Source organism: Mesocricetus auratus, unplaced genomic scaffold, assembly GCF_017639785.1.
Source record: "Mesocricetus auratus isolate SY011 unplaced genomic scaffold, BCM_Maur_2.0 Super-Scaffold_100027, whole genome shotgun sequence".
Taxonomy (NCBI): Eukaryota; Metazoa; Chordata; class Mammalia; order Rodentia; family Cricetidae; genus Mesocricetus; species Mesocricetus auratus.
This window is the reverse complement of record NW_024429208.1, coordinates 23,906,041-23,925,314: the sequence shown is the minus strand read 5'-3', so window position 1 is coordinate 23,925,314 and position 19,274 is coordinate 23,906,041. Positions and strand designations below refer to the sequence as shown.

Here is a 19,274-nt window from a genome sequence, read left to right as displayed (position 1 = left end):
GCATTGGAGGCAACCGATATTTTCCTGGAGAGCCTCAATCTTGGGGGAGGGACCAAGACATGTAAGCAGGAGTTGCTGCCTCCGTTTCTTCCTGGACAAGGCCTCTCCCCTGCTTCTTCTCATAGCTGTGTGAGAGGCAGGAGACCCTAGAGGCACCATCGCCCACTTCCTTCATATTTTGTAGGGGTGGTCCTGGGCTGGGTGATTTCCAGTTACACCTTACTTACTTCCCTAGAAAGGTTGAGGAGGGGGTGGCTAGGCAATGGATGGCCACACACTTACATTGAGAAATGTCAGTGGTATCACTGGTAGCCTGGCCTCAAGTCCCTTATTTTTGTTCCTAGAGTTTGGTTTCTTAAAACAAAATAAAAATTAAAAAACAGTGGCTAAGACAATTGGTTCCTTTCCAAAGGGGCAAGGATATGTCCCTACGGTGTCCACCACAAACTACACGTTGGGGAGACACAATACTAAGGGCCTAGAGGAACAGTGGTCTGAGTGATGGATACTCAGCTGAATGTGTGACAGGGACCAAGACTCTTGGTTCCACCCAGGTGTGCAGAGGCATGCGGCTCGGAAGGCTGACTGGATTCAAACCTGAGAGAGCCAGCCTTGCCAAGACAAACAAAACAAAACAAAATTTAAAAACAAACCTGGTAGGGGTAGGGCTGGAGGGAAAGTAGGGGGAGGGGGAGAGAGGGGAGGGAGAGAGGTAGTTTGTGGGAAGGTTACAGGTGGTGAAGGCAGGGATTTAGCAGGGGCTTGCTTAGCCTCTTTCTGGAAGCCTGCTGAAACCCACAGTTCTCCTTAGATTTTCTTTTTTGACAGGATCTCCATTGTCTGGCACATATAGTCTTGAGGCTTGAACCCAGGCCCTCACGTATGCTAGTCAGGTACTCTACCAACAGAGCCACATCCCTACCCTCTCAGAATGCTTTTACTTGCATAAGACAAACTACAGGGTACCCCAAGTCAACTGACTGTTCTGAAACAGTTATCCAAATATTTTTAGAGGGCCATGCAGCCATATATGTGCTTTGGAATTCATTCAGCAAGGACATTCAGAGGCTGGGCTGCCATTATGCTGTGACTTCAAAGCAGGGTCAGGTGTGAGTAGGATATTGAGATCTCTGGGGCCCCAGTAAAGTGATACCAAAATAACAGAGGTTTTTCTTGAGGTCAAAGTTCACAGACCCTGCATCTAGGCCCATAACAAAAGGGCAGGTGGAACTCACATTAGTGAGAATAAACCCGCAGGCTTCTCTTCATCCCCGGTTTGGGTGCCTTAGAGGGCCAGTAGGCCGCCTGCCCCTATAGCATAGAAACTCCTGGGCCGGAAGGGAGAGTTCTAGAAGTGACAGAGGAAGCCCCTAGCAAGAACACAGCCTTCACAGTGCTGTGTGGGAGGGTGCAGAGGAACCTAGCCTGGACAAGCCCACTAACAGGAACAAATGGGAAAGAGAATGTAAATAAATAGGAGGCTGTGCTGAGGCTTTCCAACAGGCCTAGCACACATGTGGAATGGGAAATCAGGGTGATGAATAAACACGAGCCTCTGAGATTAGCAGAAGAACCGTCTATGCCCTATTCATGCCTCCCCCCAGTCCCACCAAGCCAGCATTCTGGAATATTCTCCCTGCCATCCTCTTTTCTCCATTACATGGTAGTGAGGCCTTTACTTGGGGAGGTGGGTAATTTGGTTTCCTCCCCCACCTTATGCCCCTCAAACAAATTAATCGCGTCATTTGCCTGAAATAAGAACACATTTCTGCCAGATGTGTCCCTGGCCACCTATCTGGCACAGGTCCCTTTTCTCCCGCCAGCCCCTCCTGCCAGCCATGAGGAGCTGGGAGGACCCACTGATCTGTGGGGCCAAGTATTTGAACCGGTTACACACGGTGTTTCAGTCCAAACTCTGTGACTGGATTCTTACCCCTGTATTCCCCAGGGGTCCTCCCTCTGCCTCTGGCGGCCACCTGCTTCTTGTGGAGGACCCTTGAGGACAGAGGTTCTCGCTTCTCTTTAAAGCCCAGGCAGAAGCTACCCTTTTCCTCTTCCATCTTTAACTAGATGTGCCCGCTTGAGTCGTCTATGCTGCGAATTTATTGCATCTTCCCAGCAGCAGTGTAGAGGTAGACAGCAGCTGAGTTTGGGGGAGAGGGGTGGGGGAGAACAGGGCAGCCATATCTCCAAATAAGGAGCCACGAGACACAGGTAGGAAATCCAGAATTGAGACCAAGGTCAAATTCCATCCAAACTGCAATCCATTTGATGTGTGACCTTGGGCAAGCCCCTTAACTTCTCTGAATCTTTCTTTTCTGACAAGGGCAAAAATCACATCCTAGAACTACCTGGTAGGAGGGTTTCTGATGGGGTAGGCCCTGTTCTAAATATACATGTGAGCTCATCTTCCCTCAGAGCAGCTCTGTGAGCTACCTGTGGTCACCCAGAGCCAAAGGGAAAGAGCCAGAGTTGAAAGAGCAACCTTGTTCCAGGGGCCTTTATTTTGATCTTGAACCTGTTGTGGTGGGGAATGTCCTTCTGCATATATGTTTCTCGGTTGGTTGATGATTAAAACACTTTTTGGCTGGTAGAGGCAGGAAGATAGGTGGGTTTAGGAGACGAGGAGGATGCTGGGGAGAGAGGCAGAGGGGGCCGAGGAGAGACGCCATATAGTGGAGGAAGGAGTAACAGGTCTGGACCCTTCTCCAGTAAGATAAGACCATGGGGAAATCCTTAGATTAATAGAAATAGGTTAATAATTAAGACAGAGCTAGCCAGTTAAGAAGTCCTAGCCATCGGCCAACAGTTAATAATTAATACAGCATCTCTGTGTGTTTATTTGGGTCTAAATTGTGGCGGGACCTGGCTGGAAGAAAACCCCAGTTACACATTAGCTCTCTTATCCTACCTGTGTGATGTACTCTGGATGGCACCAAATGCAGGACAGAGGTTGCTTGGGAGGGGGTAGGTAGGGGAGAGCCACAGAGGGCCCAGGTCCAGCTAAGGTGGGAGAGTATGTGATGTGGGACACTGGAAGCCTCCACACCCCAATCTTCTCCCAGCTCCTCTCAGGTCCCCGGAATTAGAGCTGGGTGTGGTGGGGCATACCTGAGATCTCAAGTTCAAGGCCAACACCAGCTCCATAATTAGACTGTCTCAAGACAAACTTCTGGGTGTGTCTGTCGGGGAGTTTTGTTAAAATTTTTTAATCTGGTGTTCTGCTGCAGCAAAGAGAAGAGTGACAAAGAAGTCACTAAGAACAAGGTGGGCCTGATGGTTCTGGCAGGGTGCTGAGGGCACTGTTCTCTAAACAGCAGCAGGCGACGTATGCGCACACACACACAGAGGGGGTTTCTTTGGACAAACTGAAGAAAACTGGTGGGCGTGGGCCACTGTCAATTTCTTCGTGGGCGAACTTCAAGGTCCCACAAAAGTGCAGAGTAGGTGAGAGAATCCAGATGGACTAGGTGAAGCAGAGGGGGCAGGGTGGACTCACCACACCCATCTGTCAGCTTGACCCCCTCCCCCACCAGAGGAGGATGTCCTCACAGACAGAGGTCTGTGTAGAAGGGCAGGGCGGCTTAGCCACCCCACCGAAGCTGCTTGCCTCCTAGGAGCCCTCAGCTGAGGGAGAGGCGTGAGGCTGCAGGCTAGCCCACAGAGGATTGTCCTGGAGAAAGCCCAGGGCTGGGAATGAGAGGTCGCCTCTCTGCTTATCTACTGAGGCACCCTCAGAGCTCTGGGGTGGGGCGCTTGGAACTGCAGAGGTGCTGAGAGGGAAACCACCTGCCTGCCGCAGCCTGTAATTTGAAGCAGAGATGGGTCCACACCAAGGCTGGCTTCTGGGCTTTTCTGCCTTCATTCTCCCGTTCTCACCCCCGCATACCACCCATCTATTTGTATCTCAGCTGTCACACAGGACAAAAAGCGGCGGCTGCTGACTCCAGCCCACTGCAGCTCTTTCTTCCCTGCCTTCTGTGAGTTTTCTATGGCCCGGAAGAGGTAAAGATTGCCTGGAGACGAATGCTGGGATCCTTGGGGGATAGCCAGGGCTACTTTCTAGCTCCTGGGCTGCGGGCCATGGCACACTAGAGAGCCAGGGACAGTGATAGGCTCTGCTGGATCTTGGATCTGGGAGGCACTGGAGGTACATCCAGTCCTTCTGAGATAAATTAACATCCTAAGTAGGAACCTCTGCCATCAAGTTCCCACCGCGGTCACCAGCTTCCTGCCCCCCTCTCTGTCTTCATCACCACCCTCTACTGCCCCATAGTGGACTGCTGAAGTCAGCCTGCCCCGGCAGCCTCTGGGACCTAGGCCAGCAGAAGCCCATCTTCCAGCTGTGCTTAGCATCTGTGGGGTGGATATTGACCAATGCGTGTCTCTATCCACAGAGCTCTGGATAGGGTGTGAGACACTGAGAGCCTGCTCACCAAACCCACTTTGGCTGTGGCCTGTGGATCTTACATCCTGTAGATCCTGCGGCATCCAGACCGACCAATGAGACTACCCGTGAGGATTCTGGGAGGCTGGCACGCTCATCACCCTGTGACAACTGTGAGGACAGCCCTAGACTGCCTGGAGGTTTGACTTCTCCTCCTGCATTCAGATTTGCTCAGTTTGGCCAGATCATGGCTTAGCCAGTAGAGGTGCTTGCCACCAAGGCTGATGACCCGAGTTCAAGTCTTGGAACCCATATGGTGGAAGGAGAGAGCTGATTCCCCAAAGTAGAACTCTGACTTAACAGATGCAGGCCAGTGCACTCTGCTCCCACTACATAAGTAAGTATTCAAATAATTAGCCTCGTGAAAAAATGGTGTTTTTTCCACAAATCCAAAGTCACCCTGAACCCAGACATCAACGCTAACACACCCAAGAACACAGCAGCATAGTGACTCAGACAGTTGCCTGGTTGTGTTAAGAGGTCTGTTTTGTTCCTGACTCTTGATACTATGTTGCAGCCTGTGACTCCTCTTACAGCTTGTGTGGGCATGAGTCCTTAGCCTCGGTTACATGCTCTTCCTTGGTATCAGAGTCCCGGCTTTGGATGTTGTTCTCTGGCCAGACTTGAGCCCCTCCTCGGGGTTCCGAGGATAGCAGGAGATAGTGCAGAACAGCCATGCAGACGTGAGTCTCGCACCCCTCTCACTGAGGGTTGAGTCTGGCCACAGGGAGGATAGGCGGGGCTACCAGACCAGGAAAATTCTGGGGAGAGGAAGGCAGAGAGGGTCGAAAAGAGATACCAGGCTGCCGAAGGAGTAACATGCTGGATTATGGGTAAGCCACAGCCTCGTGTCAATACGTAGGCTAATAGAAATAGGTTAATAATTAAAACAGAGCTAGCCAATAAGAAGCCTAAGCAGCCGGGCGTTGGTGGCGCACGCCTTTAATCCCAGCACTAGGGAGGCAGAGGCAGGCGGATCTCTGTGAGTTCAGTGTCAGCCAGGTCTATGGAGCGAATTCCAGGACAGCCTCCAAAACAATACAGAGAAACCCTGTCTCGAAAAACCGAAAAAAAAAAAAAAAGCCCAAGCAATCGTCCAAACAGCATTATAAATTAATATAAGTCTTTGTGTGTTTATTTGGAGCTAATCAACTGCAGGACCGGGGGACAGAAACTTCCACTACATAAAGGCCTCAGAGTCTCTGGGTTGCCTGTCCTTGTTAGTTGTTTGTAACTGGGTCTTGCAAGAGCAGGACCCTGAGTGGAGGGAAGTCCTTTACTTTCAGAAACATGGCCACCTCTGTGGAGAAAGATGACAGAGCCCCTGTTGCTCCCAGTGCCCCTAGCCTCAGGGCTTGTCACTGGCTATGCTAGGTGGGATGGTCACTAAAGGCAGGCTGAGATCTAACACCCACCCACCAAGCATTAGTTAATTGTCATTGTCAACCTGATAGGATTTACTGAACACACAGGAGAGAGTGAGCCGAGTGCCAGCATTCATCTCTGCTTCCTAGCCGCAGATACAATGTCGCTCAGTTGCCTCTTCCTTACAATCAATACGATGGACCCTCAAACTGTGAGCTGAAATAGCCTTCTTCCTTTAGTTGTTTTTTTCTGGTATTTTGTCACAGCAACAGAAAGCTAGCCAATACAACATCCTGGCAGACATTGCAGGCCGGCTTGCAGTCAGCAGAGACCCTCAGGGAGAGAGTGACCTTGATGTCCCCCCCCCACACACACACCTGGAAGGGCCAGGGCTCTCTGTACTGGGGAGCTGCAGCTTGGGGAACAGCAAGGGGCCAGGGTTCTCACGGCAGGCACAGAACCAAGTCCTGCGAGAGCTCCTTCCTCTGCTGGGATCATGACCTCTGGGACAGACATGGGTTTTGCTGTTTCTCCATGTTCCGAGGCCCTCAGGCAGTAGGGACCAGAGACTCACTCTGGCTGATCAGCCAGTAGCAAGTAGGCCCTGGGCATTCTGGTATACAGAGCAGAGGAGCTGGTCTCTGCCCTATAGCCATCCCTCACCCCTCTGCACCTGTCTAAGAATGCTGATTGAGTTCTTTAATGCCCACCCAGAGCAGTACTCCCAGCTGGTAACCTGTCAGAATGAGCTTGTGCCTTAGAGCTAACTTGTTACCACAGCAGAGTTAGATACGGCCGCATTCTTTCTTGTTAAACACATGAACAGGGGAGACTCTGATAGAATCGTTAATGCCCCTAGGCCAGAGCTAGTCAATGGGGGCTTGCCCTTGGGTCTCTTGGGCACAAAGTCATGTTGCTTCTAAGACTAAGTGCAAGCATCCTTCCTGAGACCCAGCTCTCTACCCCAGCCCAAACCTTGCATAGCCTGTGTGGGTCACAACCTGCTCTGCTGTCTATTTGCAAGCTCTTGCCTCTGGGCCTCTGTGGGGCACTAGTCTTCCTGCATGTCTTGGTTTAGTTCAAGACTCCTCTCCCTAGAAAGCCTACTTGATCCTCTAGTTGAGGGACCCCTCTCTCAGCTGATCACTCATGGCCTGTGATCCTAGGGTCTTGGATGTTACACATGTATGGGTGTTTCTTGTTCCTTAGGTATCACTGTTCCTCAGAAAGCTAGAAAAGACTTCATTCTGAGGTTTCATGCATGGTGTGTGTGTGTGTGTGTGTGTGTGTGTGTGTGTGTGTAGTCACACATTGGAAGTGTGCTCACGGGGGTTTTCCCAGGGTGTAGATGATAGCCTATAACAGCGTAGAGACTAGCACACAGCAGGAGAGGGCACACAGTAATGGCTGTTTCTATTTTCCCACTGAGGACCCAGAATCCCAGAGACTCCTGATACCCACCCTAGTGCTGCACAAACCAGTCAGAGCCATGCATGCAGATGGATTGTGTGCTCCAGCAACTCACCTCATCCTTGTCCACCACCTGGATGAAGAGAGGGAGGGCAAAGCCGACCTGAGCCAGCTCAGTGATGGCCACACTGTACTCGGAGCTGTTGAACTCTGGGGCATTATCATTGATGTCAATAACCAGGATGTTGAAGGTTGTGGTGACTGTGGCATCTGATGGGGTCCGATCATCATTCAGCTCGGTGCCCTGCAGACAGAAGAAGGCATCCACGGTCACAAAAGCAGCTATTACCCATCCAGGATGCTCTCGGCACTAGACCATGTGCATCAATGTGAGTTAGCCCATTAAATCCCCACCCCAGGAGGACGGCTCTGTCTTCTGCATTCTGTGTTGTAGGTGAGGACAGTGAGGCTCAGAGAGGTGAGGTAATTTGTACTAGGAAGGATGACCTAAGTAGGTCTCAAACCTGGACAATGGGACTCTGGAACCGTCTAGGAGGTGGACAGGAGGAAAAGATAGATTGGCTCGGCAGATGGTAGAATCAGGGCTTCTGCTTTGCGATACTGACAGGTCAAGACTTCCCTGAGCCCCCACTGTGGCCCAGGAAGGTCTGAGTCAGAGCCAGAAAGGAGCTAGATGTCTGGGAGGGGGTTCAGAGCCCCAGGTCCCAAAGCACTCATTTCCTAGTTCTGACTTCAGACACTCTGAAGGAGATGTGGGTAATGTCTGCTACCAGACCCAGGATAGAAGTGCCCAGCTCATCAGGCACAGAGATAAAAGTGCCCAGCCCAACTGGCATGTTCACCGAACATTTTGTATGAAGGTGGGAACGCTGAACTCAGGGGCCCTAGGTGAAGTGGTGATGGTGCTGGGTGGGGAGCAGGCCCCTTGGCCCTTGGGAGGAAGCAAAATATGAAGAAAGCCTGGGCCTAGGTGTACATGGGGCTAGGTGAACATGTAGGACACTTTGTTTACATGTCTCCCTGGCAGACTCATCCCTGAACCCAGGAGAGGGGAAGGAGCTGGTGAATTGTGACAGCCAAGAGGTCCATAGCTGCCTCAGGGCTTCTCAAGGCCAGGGCTCCACCATCCACTTTTCTCAAGACCTTTTTGCCTATCTTGGTCTCTTCCCCCATTGCTATCTGCCTGGGGCTTGGCAGCCCGTTGTCCTCACCCCACAAGGATCCATTCCCTAAATAGCCTTCCCAGGGAACGGCTCAGCAAGCCATTGATTTCAATTAAAACTGGCCATGAGTGGCAGGTAGCTCCAAGGGACAGCTTCCAGGCAGGGACCCCAAGCCCCTATCCCTTCCTCTACAGCCTACTGTTTGCTAAGCTGGGGAGCATCACCCCTAGAAGGGAAATAGAAGTTCCTGCCAATGCAGGTATTGCAGTGCATGTGAGGTGCCGGGTAGACTTGCATTTATGACCCTGGTCCCCTCTGGACTGTCCTCCAGTTCTCTGCAGACTGTCCTCCAAACTGCTAGGGATGGCTTCTATCTACACCGTCATCTAGGACGTGTGGTATCCGCCCAGCGGGCCTCACCTTCACTGTCAGGATGAAGCCATGGCTATACAGGGGGTTCTCCCGGTCCAGCAGGCCATTCAGAGTGAGAGCTCCGCTGATGTAGTCCAGGGCAAAGATGCTGTTGGTATTTCCTGCAAGACAGAAGCCCAGAGCCATGACGGGCCGGCAGAGGGGTGTAGAGTCAAGGCATACACTCCTCCACAGGAGACAAAGTTGGTAGACTCTGGTAAGGGTAGACAGCCTTGAATCACAGGTTACAGTGCTCTCCCTGAGTTCCACCTACTCTCTTAGAGCCAGTGAAAACGTCTCCTTTTAGTCTGGCAAATTTTAACACTGACTCTTATTTTTCTATTTAAAAAAAAAAAAAGAGAATGTTTTTTGAGGGAGGGTCTCAGGCGTCCTAGGTTGACCTCGAATTCCTTATGTAGCCAAAGATGACCTTGAATTTCTGATGTCCTGTTTGCCGGGTGTGCTGAAACTGGCTCATGCAGCCCTGGGGATCAAAGACAGGGTTCCTGCATGCTAGGCAAGCGCTCTAACTGGGCCACATCAGGCCTTGTTTCCTTTAGAACAGCCTTCCAAAGGGGGCAGAATCTGGGTAGGACATAGTAGACACAGTGGGTTCTTTTGGGCTGATTTTTCATTTACATTATTGTTATTATTGTATTATATCATTTTATTTATTTATTTATTCTCTGTGTATAGGCACACAGGCCATGGTGTACATGTGGAAGTCAGAGGAAAATTTCATGAAGTCATTTCTTTCTACATTTACAAGGGTTCTGGGGATCAAACTCAGAAGTTGGGCTTCGAACTCAGCTAGTTGGGCTTCGTAGGCAAGAGCCTCTACCCATAGAGCCATCTCACTGGCCTGCTTTGTGCTTATTTTATGGTTCTATTCCACTCTAGTCTATTCATTCTATCCTGAGTTTTTATGGCAATGGTACAAGGGTTTCCATTTTTTTTCAAATGATGAATATGTTAAAACATAATTTAATTTTAAAGACTATTCTAAGTACTTGCTAAATTAGAGACACTTATTTAAACTACTCACAAAAATTATACATGAGCAATTCTGGCCTCCTGCCGAGGCCCTGAAGCCTGTATCCCTCCCCTGCAAGCAGGCTTCCTGCTTCTGTGTCTCTGCTCTGTGATCCCACACACCGCGGCTTCCTTGGGCTCTGCACGTGCTTCCTCCTACCCTGGGCTCTCATTCCATGGCTTCCTCCCTGCCCTCATCTCCCATCCTCCCTATCACATCCTTGCCTGCCCTTTCTCTTCCAGCAGGGACATGCTGATGGTCCAGTCTACTCTCTCTGCCCTACAGGCAATGGCCCCTCTTCTGACTTCTCTGCATGACACCCCTCTACCTGCCCAGCCAATAAACTCCAGGAGATGAGAACTTCTCGTAATTGTCTACTATGATAATATATGCTGGCACATTCTTGTAGCAGGTCCTCTATGGGTTTCTTAGGCCACCTGGGCCAGCCCTGGGGGGACTGCTGTCCACTCTTTTTTTTTTAAAATAATTTATTTAATTTTATTTCATGTGTATTGGTATGAGGGTGTCAGATTCCCTGGAACTGACTTAGAGACAGTTGTGAGCTGCCATGTGGGTGCTGGGAATTGAACCCAGGTCCTTCCAGAAGGTAGTCCGTGTTCTTAACCACTGAGCCATCTTTCCAGCCTCTTTTTTTGGTTTTTACGAGACAGGGTTTCTCTGTATTGTTTTGGAGGCTATCGGTCCAGCCCGGCCTCGAACTCACAGAGATCCGCCTGCCTCTGCCTCCCGAGTGCTGGGATTAAAGGCGTGCGCCACCACCACCCGGCTGCTGTCCATTCTTTATGGCCCCGCAGCCAGGCTCTGGTCCTCACTAACCTGTTGCCCATTCATTCACAAACCTGCTGTATCCATTCACAATTCTGCTGTCCCTAGGACAGGCCATCCTGTGGCCATGCCTGAGCTTGGCACGGTGGGCTTGTATGTCTACAAGCCAGGATTCAGGCTGAATGAAGCTGCGGTCTGAAAGGAGCACACATCACTCTTCTCCAAACCAGGCCCCTGGGGTCACAGGAGGCAACACTGTTCACGGATGAGAAGGCTGAAGCTGGAAAGCAGCTTGCAAGAGGAGCGCCAATGCCCTCCTGTGCGATCCTGTCCCACCTACCTAACCCCTCTGTGCTCCAGCTTCCTTGTGTGAATAAGGATAGTGCTGGCATCTACCTCATGAGGATGAAATAAAGAGACATGCTGCATTGGGACAGCGGCTTGGTTGATGCTGTTGTAAGCAGGCCATGGGGTACGGGCAGGACCAAGGTGAGCATGGACCATCCCTGACTGTTGTGAGCAGAGCATGGGGTACAGGCAGGATCAGGGTGAGCATGGACCATCCCTGACTGTTGTGAGCAGAGCATGGGGTGGGGTATGGGCAGGATCAGAGTGAGCATGGACCATCCCTGATTGTTGTGAGCAGGCCATGGGGTATAGGCAGGACCAAGGTGAGCATGGACCATCCCTGACTGTTGTGAGCAGATCATGGGGTGGGGTATGGGCAGGATCAGGATGAGCATGGACCATCCCTGACTGTTGTGAGCAGATCATGGGGTATGGGTAGTATCAGAGTGAGCATGGACCATCCCTGACTCTGTCAAAAGCAGGGCATGGGGTATGTGCAAGAGCAGGGTAAGTATGGGCTGTCCCTGACTGTTGTGAGCAGGGCATGGGTTATAGACAGGACCAGGGTAAGCACGGATCATCCCCGACTCTGATTCAGGGAAAGAAGTAATACCCAAGCTTTCAATACACGTGGAGTCCCAAAGTGACCAGAGAAGTGGTGGTGGTGGTGGTACTTCCCTGCCCTTTCCTGTCCTCACTCCAAGGGACCAACAATGGAAAGTCCTAGGTGAGATAACGTCCCCTTCTAACTCTAAGGATACAGGACAGGGGGTGTTCTCAGCCTGCTCATGCAGTCAGCCAGGAGTCCCTCCAGTTCTGTCAGGACCGTGGACAACCTTGGAGCTTTTTTTTTTTTTTTTCCGAGACAGGGTTTCCCTGTGGTTTTGGAGGCTGTCCTGGAACTCGCTCGGTAGACCAGGCTGGTCTCGAACTCACAGTGATCCACCTGCCTCTGCCTCCCGAGTGCTGGGATTAAAGGCGTGCGCCACCAACGCCTGGCCACCCTTGGGGCTTTATGCGGCTTTGGAATCTGGACCTGGCTTCAGTTCGGCCAGTGTATCCCCCACATGCCCCTGCCTGAGGCTTCTCCCTCACAGCAGACTGATGGGTGTGGCCATGTTTGTGTACAGAAATGAGGGATTGTGTGCTCCCATTCATTCATTCATAGACCCTCATGTTCTCACTAATTCATTCATTCATTCATTCATTCACTTACTCGTCCATTCATAGGACTACCAGTTCTCTCTCATTCATTCATAGAACTGTATACTCTCATTCATTCTTTCACAGTATTGTATGCACGCACTATTCTTTCTTGGCTTGCTTCTGCTTTGTGTTAGGGGCACGGTCCTTGCAGGAGCATTCCTTACCAAGTCCTCAGAGTATAGCTAACCAGACAGAACTGGGGTAGGATGAAGCCAGGACTACATGGATCTTGGAGGGGGCTGTTCCTCCCTAACTGACACAGGCTCTGGCATCCCTAGGACCCATGGGCAGCATCCCATCACTCCAGATTTTCATATCCATTTATTCTTTCCAATAAAGGGGCCTACGAAATGTTTAACTAAATGTGATCCAATTTTGATCTCTATGAGATTTCACCATAAATCATTCAGAAACCAGAAGGCCCCTTGCTGAACAACTTGCTTAAGGTTTAGGCTGGGAAAATAGGGGTACTGAATCTGGCACATTCAAATGCATCCCCTCATTCAGTACCTACTCCTCTCATTTATGGTCACACTATCCTCCGAACCTAAGACACGCCTCCCCCAACCTCAGCACCTTCTCCATAAGCCTACTGACAGATACTGATGACTGGAAACGCCCAAATAACTCAGGGACCTTCCCCAACACATATGAAACCCCACACACACACACTTTTTATAGCCCCGTGTGATTACCTTCCACGCTCCCGGGACCAGCAGGCAAACCCAGCTACACCCAGGGAGCTGCCAAGGCCACCTGAGTGAGGCGCTCACTTGGCTGCTGCCACTGTCACCATGGCAACTGCAGTACTTGCTAGGATGCTGTGGGGCTTGGGCACTGGCTTGAAGTGAGCCTGTACAGGAAAGGTCAAGGGTGTGTTCATTAACTAGCTCACTCTGTTAGCCCCTTCAAGTTCATACCTGAGCCCTGTCAATGGGCAAGGTACAGGACCATGCAGGGGGCTCTGCCCTTTATGGTACCGTCACACTGTTGACGGAGGAGCTTTCACGGGGCTCAAGCTCCAGAGGAAAAGCAGTAGAATAGAGGAGGCTGCCATCATGTACTCAGGAGGCTGACCATGTTGGCTTAACTCAACTCCAATACTGGCTGTGTGACCTTAGTCAAGTTTCTTAGCAGATAAGCACCTCTATTTCCTAGGCTGCAAAATGGAGAGAGTAGTGGTCCTGTCAAGGGGCCAATTACTGAGGGAGCTGTGAGTTGTGACAATGCCTGGACTACTGGAAGCATCCACAAATGCCGGCTGCCCGTATGGCACTAAGATGACTGCTGTGGTCCCTGTTCAGTACTGGGCACCATTCAGTGGGGGCTCTTGTCTATCCCTATTTGCCCAGTGGGAACACACTCTTGATGGCAAACTTAACATCCAAGACTTGTGTTTACAAGTTGGTTGCTATGAGGAAGAGGCTCTGAACAGGCCTCCGGGTCCATAGGGCACCAGGACCCAGCTTCAGCCTCTGTTCCTGCCATCATTTTCTCATGGGGACTGTGAGCTTGGCGGGCTTTTCCGTAGGTGCACACACACACACACACACACACACACACACACACACACACACACACACCCTTCTGCTATTCTGGAAATTGATCCACCATAACAATCCTTTGTATCCAAGTCCCACGGAGGCCTAGAGGACTCATGTCACCTGTTTAGTCTCATTGCTGAACAGAAGGGAAGTTGTCTTCCTTGTCAACATGTGATGTCCCGTGGGTGGGTGGTACCCCTGGCGTGTGTGAGGCTCTGGGATGAGAGATGGGCTGCACCCTGAGAAATCTGGTTTCTGGTAAACTGTCAATCTAATATTTACAAGAGAAGGATGTGTCACTGCTGGTCCCTGTGGCTTTTCTGGGGACCCTTTAGGAGCTTTGGAAATCTGAGAGGACGGGGACTCACGTCTCTATGCAGAGGAGAAAGTCAGGGCAAGGAGACACAGACTTTGGTCCCCGATGTGTTAAACAGTGACTACAGCTCAGAGAACACATGCCCTACACCAGGCACTGGGGCTGTCTGCGCTGTCCACACATTCTTCACCACCCCCACCCCTGCTACCCCATGGAGAGACACCCACTGTTTGCGAGAGGAAGCAGGCTCTGGTGTGAAACACCTTGCCCGAAGTACCTAACCAGCCCAACTTACACGTGCTCCTCTCTCGCCCTACGCATACCTCGGCACCCACCCTGTGCCCAGGCATGGGTGATGTGGCAAAGACAACAGCAAGGCACGCAAGAGGCCATCATCATTCAGAGTGAGGCATCCCTGAAGCTGCTTTCAGGAGTCCCAAGAGGCAAAGGAGCAGAATGGACATTCTCAAAGGGTGATACGCAAATGGCCAGTAGGCATACAGGAAAATAATGAGCACCTCTGACTGCCAGGGAAAGCAGGCGCAGCCGCAGACAGCTGCCACCTCATTCTAGTTAGAATGGCGGCTATCAAAAAGTCACCCAGTACCAAGTGGTGATGAGGAAGTGGAGAGAAGGGGAACCCCAACACAGTGCAGTCATAATGGAAAACAGTTCTAAAAATAGAACTGCCATTGGACCCAGCAGCCTACTGCACATGAACATGACACACACACGCCAATGCAACACTGTTCACAGCAGCCAGGACATGGAATCAACCTGTGTTATCTATAGATGAGTGGACATAGAAGACCACACATACAATGGAATATTATACAGCCATATAAGGATAAATTCCATCAGTGCAATAACATGGATGAACCTGGGGAGGGGGTGCCTGTATCAAGTGACATAAGCTAGGCACAGTCAAACCCAGAGCAGGAATTACCAGAGAAGGGAAGGCTGTGGGGAGGAACACAGGGAAAGGCTGGCTAATGATACAAAGTTAATATGTTGGAAAGAATACCATGGCATCCTATTGCCCAGCAGGACAACTACAGTTTAAAACAAATCTCTGCATATTTCAAAAGAGCCAGGGGAGGGAATTTTAAATATTCTTACCATGAAGGAATGGTAAGCACTCAAAGTGGTGTATATGTTAATATGTTATGTGTTGTAAAGCATCACACTGTATACCAGAAATATGTGTAATTGCTGTCAGTTAAAAAATAAAGAAAATCCTAGATCTAAAAAAAATTGCTTCCTTGAAAGTCTGTCTGAAATCCTCCACGACACGTTTTACGTGGCAGTAGAAGAATGTCTTCTTGGTGATGTCCTGTAGGTAGTTGGGGAGTTGGCCCATAGTGGGTCTGGAGGGCCAAGGCTGGCCTTAGAGGGATGCCAGTACCATGGTGGTATGACAGACATTGGGTATTAGGGACTTAGAGACTCTCAGGGATGATCTCTGTGGCCCCGCCATGCAGTGATACTAAAAAGACACCAGTGACAGTTCAAAATATAGGTAGGTAGCTAGCTTCAAGTGCCGGGTGCCCTGAGGCCAGAGGGGGTGACCCTGAGAAAGAAAACTACCGGCAGATATGCAGAGGGACTTGGTATGCTGAGAAGTCTGCCAAAGCCACTGATAGGGAGGGTCATCTCTTGAGCATGGTTTTAGGATCAAAGGGAACTGGACAGGGGAGGAGGGGTGGTGAGAGCCTGTGTGAATGGCAGGCAAGCTGTGGAGTGCCCACTAGAGGTAACAGTGGGGTGGAGCAGGGGCCTCTGTGGGATCACAGGAGGTGGGGGGGGGGATAGATAGGGAGTGAAAGGCATAGAAGGAGGCAAGCGAGGCGTAGGATGAGCCTCCTTGGCCCAGGGGAGACCCTCGCTCTCTCTTCCCATGTCTCACAGGCCGGTGGCTTCCTTTTCCCCCCACACCTGCCTGCCCACGCCAAACCTCACCAGCCCCTCACTCTCCCTCACCTCCTCTACAGCGTCTTGACCCACGCTGCTGGGTCTGGCTAGAAGGCAGTTTGGTGAGTGGCTGATGGAGCGTGTGGGACCACGGGCTGATGATTCTAAATTGCCTCGTCTGCTCTGCTGGGCTAACAGCCCTGGGATAGCTCCCTCAACTCACTCCCTCTGCTCTGAATTAAGGGAAAGGCCAAGGGCCCGCCCTGCCTTAGTCCTGCCAGCAGTATCTCTAGAGCCAGCATGGCCTGCCACCAAAGCTGAACCTCACCTCCCCACTAGAGGTTCTGAGCCCCCGACAGTCCGGCTGGCATGCTCAGAACTGCCCAGGCACTTCCCTGTGCCAGGGTGTCTCTGAGTCTTGAGACCAACAGCATTAGACTTGAGGGTTAGGTCTGGGGTGCCATGCTTTGTCTCCCGGGGTCCCCAGAGAGCTGCTTAGTGCACATTTGTTAGCTGGCCTGACGTTGACTTCCTCCCTCAGCAGTGATCAGAGAAAGAACCAGAAGGTGGGGTGTCGCTGGTGTCTGCCCTGGGCTGCTGCTTGGGGCAGAAGTAAGAAAAGTTGTAACTTGTGATTTACTTGTAACCATCAGAGCCGGGTATGCTCCTGCCTGGCCTGATCCCTTCTGCCTCTACCCCAGTTCAACATTAGTTACCCTACCCCCCTGGAAACTGTGTGGATCTGTTCTCTCTTCCCTCTCAGTCTCTGTCTGTGTCCTGGGATTGTTACAGGGACACTTGGGTAGAGTCCAACTGCTGAGCACCCACCTACAGCATGAAGAAATGACCAAGGGGCCAAAGAGTTTGGGGGTGCCTCCTAAGGCTCTCTTCTATGCTCTGTCCGGTCAGGTTTAGCCACTAAGTAACCATGTGAGTGGCCATAGCCCCTGAGCCCCTGGGCCCCAGGCAGCCTTGGTCTGCAGACCCATCGCTGCCCACTGGAGCCCTGTCATTCTGGCTGCTATAGAATTTTATCACTGTATAATGAAAACTGCAGGTCCTTCTGAGACACGGGCTTTGAGCAAGATAGCTTATGAATTAAAAATTGCTATTCATCTGCCTGCTGACAAAAGGGGCTGAAGTCCTATGTGGCACCTGGGCCGGGTGGTATTCAGCAATTCCGAGACTAACATATGGCAACCAGGGGTGCAGGCTATCCTGGCTGTCAGCCTGGGAGGGGACCAGCTGATCTCTTGCCACCCCTCCCAAAGGTGGGTGGGAGTGGGAGACTCCCCGTTTCCAGAGCCTTCCTTGAAGCCACCTGGAACAGGATCCTGATCTCAGCGGGTCTTGCAGTGGGGAGGGGGATGTTGGCTTATGTGTATTTATGTTCCAGCTCAAATGTCACTTCATAGTGTCGTCACCATCACCCCATTGCTACTCTGTCTTCTTATTGCTTCCAAAATGCTTCTGTATTGATCCCTTTTTTCCTTCTCTTTGTGGGTTTCTTCTCATTGTTTATCTCACAGGGAAGGTAACCACTGAAGGGCAGGGATTAGTTAAATTCGCAGCTGACACACAGTAGGTAATCCATAAATGCTTGCTTTTTCTTTTTGGACAGGTTTTCACTGTGTAGTTCAACCTGATTCTGAACTTGGAATCCTCTGTCTCTCTCTGTCTCTGTCTCTGTCTCTCTCTCCTCTCTCCTCTCTCTTTCTCTCTCTCTCTTTCTCACACATCTGACTTAAGAAATGCTATGGGATACATGAATGAATGAATGAATGACAAAAGGTTGAAGCATACACAATATTGGGACCACTCACTGTGTTACCCATCATGAAGATTCCCAGGGTCTGGGGGGGGGAGAGGAGAGAGGGGATCAACTAATTAAAAGTTCTTGGTAGGACCCTCATGCCCTCCAGATGTCCCCATGACACGGTGGCTGCTTGACCTGAGCCATGTCTGATAATTAGAGTTGCCACTGTCTACTCAAGGGGACCGTAAGTGTGAGGCGTACCCGCTGGTTACCCTTCCTCATCCAGGATGCCCTCCACAAGCTCTCATGAACTAATAATGACCTCCTCGCTAATGAGACTACACACTTGACTCTCATTCAATGGCTACCGGTATCTACTAATGCGGACGACATCAGCCTGTGTAGATGGGGCAGCCAGCCTCCTCTGGTAGGATTGCTGAGGGTCAGCTACGCTGCTTCACCTACACCATGTCTGACTCCATGTGAGCCAGGGGTCTTAGAGATACGTCCCCGTCTCCCCTGAGGACACTTGAGTGGGGCAACCCCTGTGACATCACCAGGCACAGTGGCTGTAATCAGAATCTCCCATTTCCTCTGCCACTGGAAAACTCCGAGAGGGAAATACCACAGATTTCACAAATGCAGCCACCAATATTTTATAATGAAAATGCGAGCCAACCCAAGTGTCCAGTGAAAGGGGATTGGGTAGATAAGACACAAAAGTCAGTCAGGCGCTGAAAATTGCTAAAGGGATGTGTATAACTCAAAAAGAGGGGTTTAAGACATGTGAAAAAGGGAGTCATGCCATCGTGGTTCTATGAAATATTTCTGTTTAAAATAATACATGGGCAGAAAAAGGAGCAATCCCCCAACAGGGTGTTAACATTCCTCATCCCTGATGGCTGCTGGTGTGCACTATAGTGATGTCACAATGTATAATTGTGATGTCACAGTGCACAATAGTGATGTCACGATGTATAATTTTGATGTCACAATGCACTATAGTGATGTCACAGTGTATAATTGTGATGTCACATTGTATAATTGTGATGTCATAGTACACAATAGTGATGTCACGATGTATAATTGTGATGTCACAGCTGAGCTGCCATGGGGATGTTCCATGGTCTATTCCCCAGACAGCACCTTCCTCACAAGAGACAAAGTCAACAAAGCACTACCAAATGCCCCTGGGGGTGGAATCCCCCTGTTTCAGAACTTACGAGTCACTCTAACATTTTCTCGATTTATCTGAATGACATTTACTTTAAAAAGAGAGTGATTTTGTATCCCTTTAAACATGATCCGGATGTCCTGCCATTAGGCAGATACTGGCACACATCTTGAATGCAACTAGGGCGCTGAATTTCATACTCTGGAATGGCACGTTTTTATATAATACATAGTATGTACTGTGCCTCCCGATGAAAAGTCCCTGCTGTTTGATAGCATGTACCTCCAGCACCCATGCTGGTGTCGGGGAGGGTGACTCTGCAAGCTGAATTCTCCTTGTCACCGCACAATCACAATGTCTGAATTGGATGGTGAGGGGAGGCA

General features: G+C 50.6%; 1 protein-coding gene across 1 annotated transcript in view; it reads right to left on the bottom strand.

Annotated features, from left to right (window-relative positions):
- Cdh23 (cadherin related 23) overlaps positions 1-19,274 on the bottom strand; it is a 365,574-nt gene that overhangs the window by 165,944 nt on the left and 180,356 nt on the right. The window contains 2 exon segments of the mRNA XM_040732605.1: positions 7,338-7,526; positions 8,827-8,939. Coding sequence (XP_040588539.1) covers positions 7,338-7,526; positions 8,827-8,939 — 302 coding nt within the window.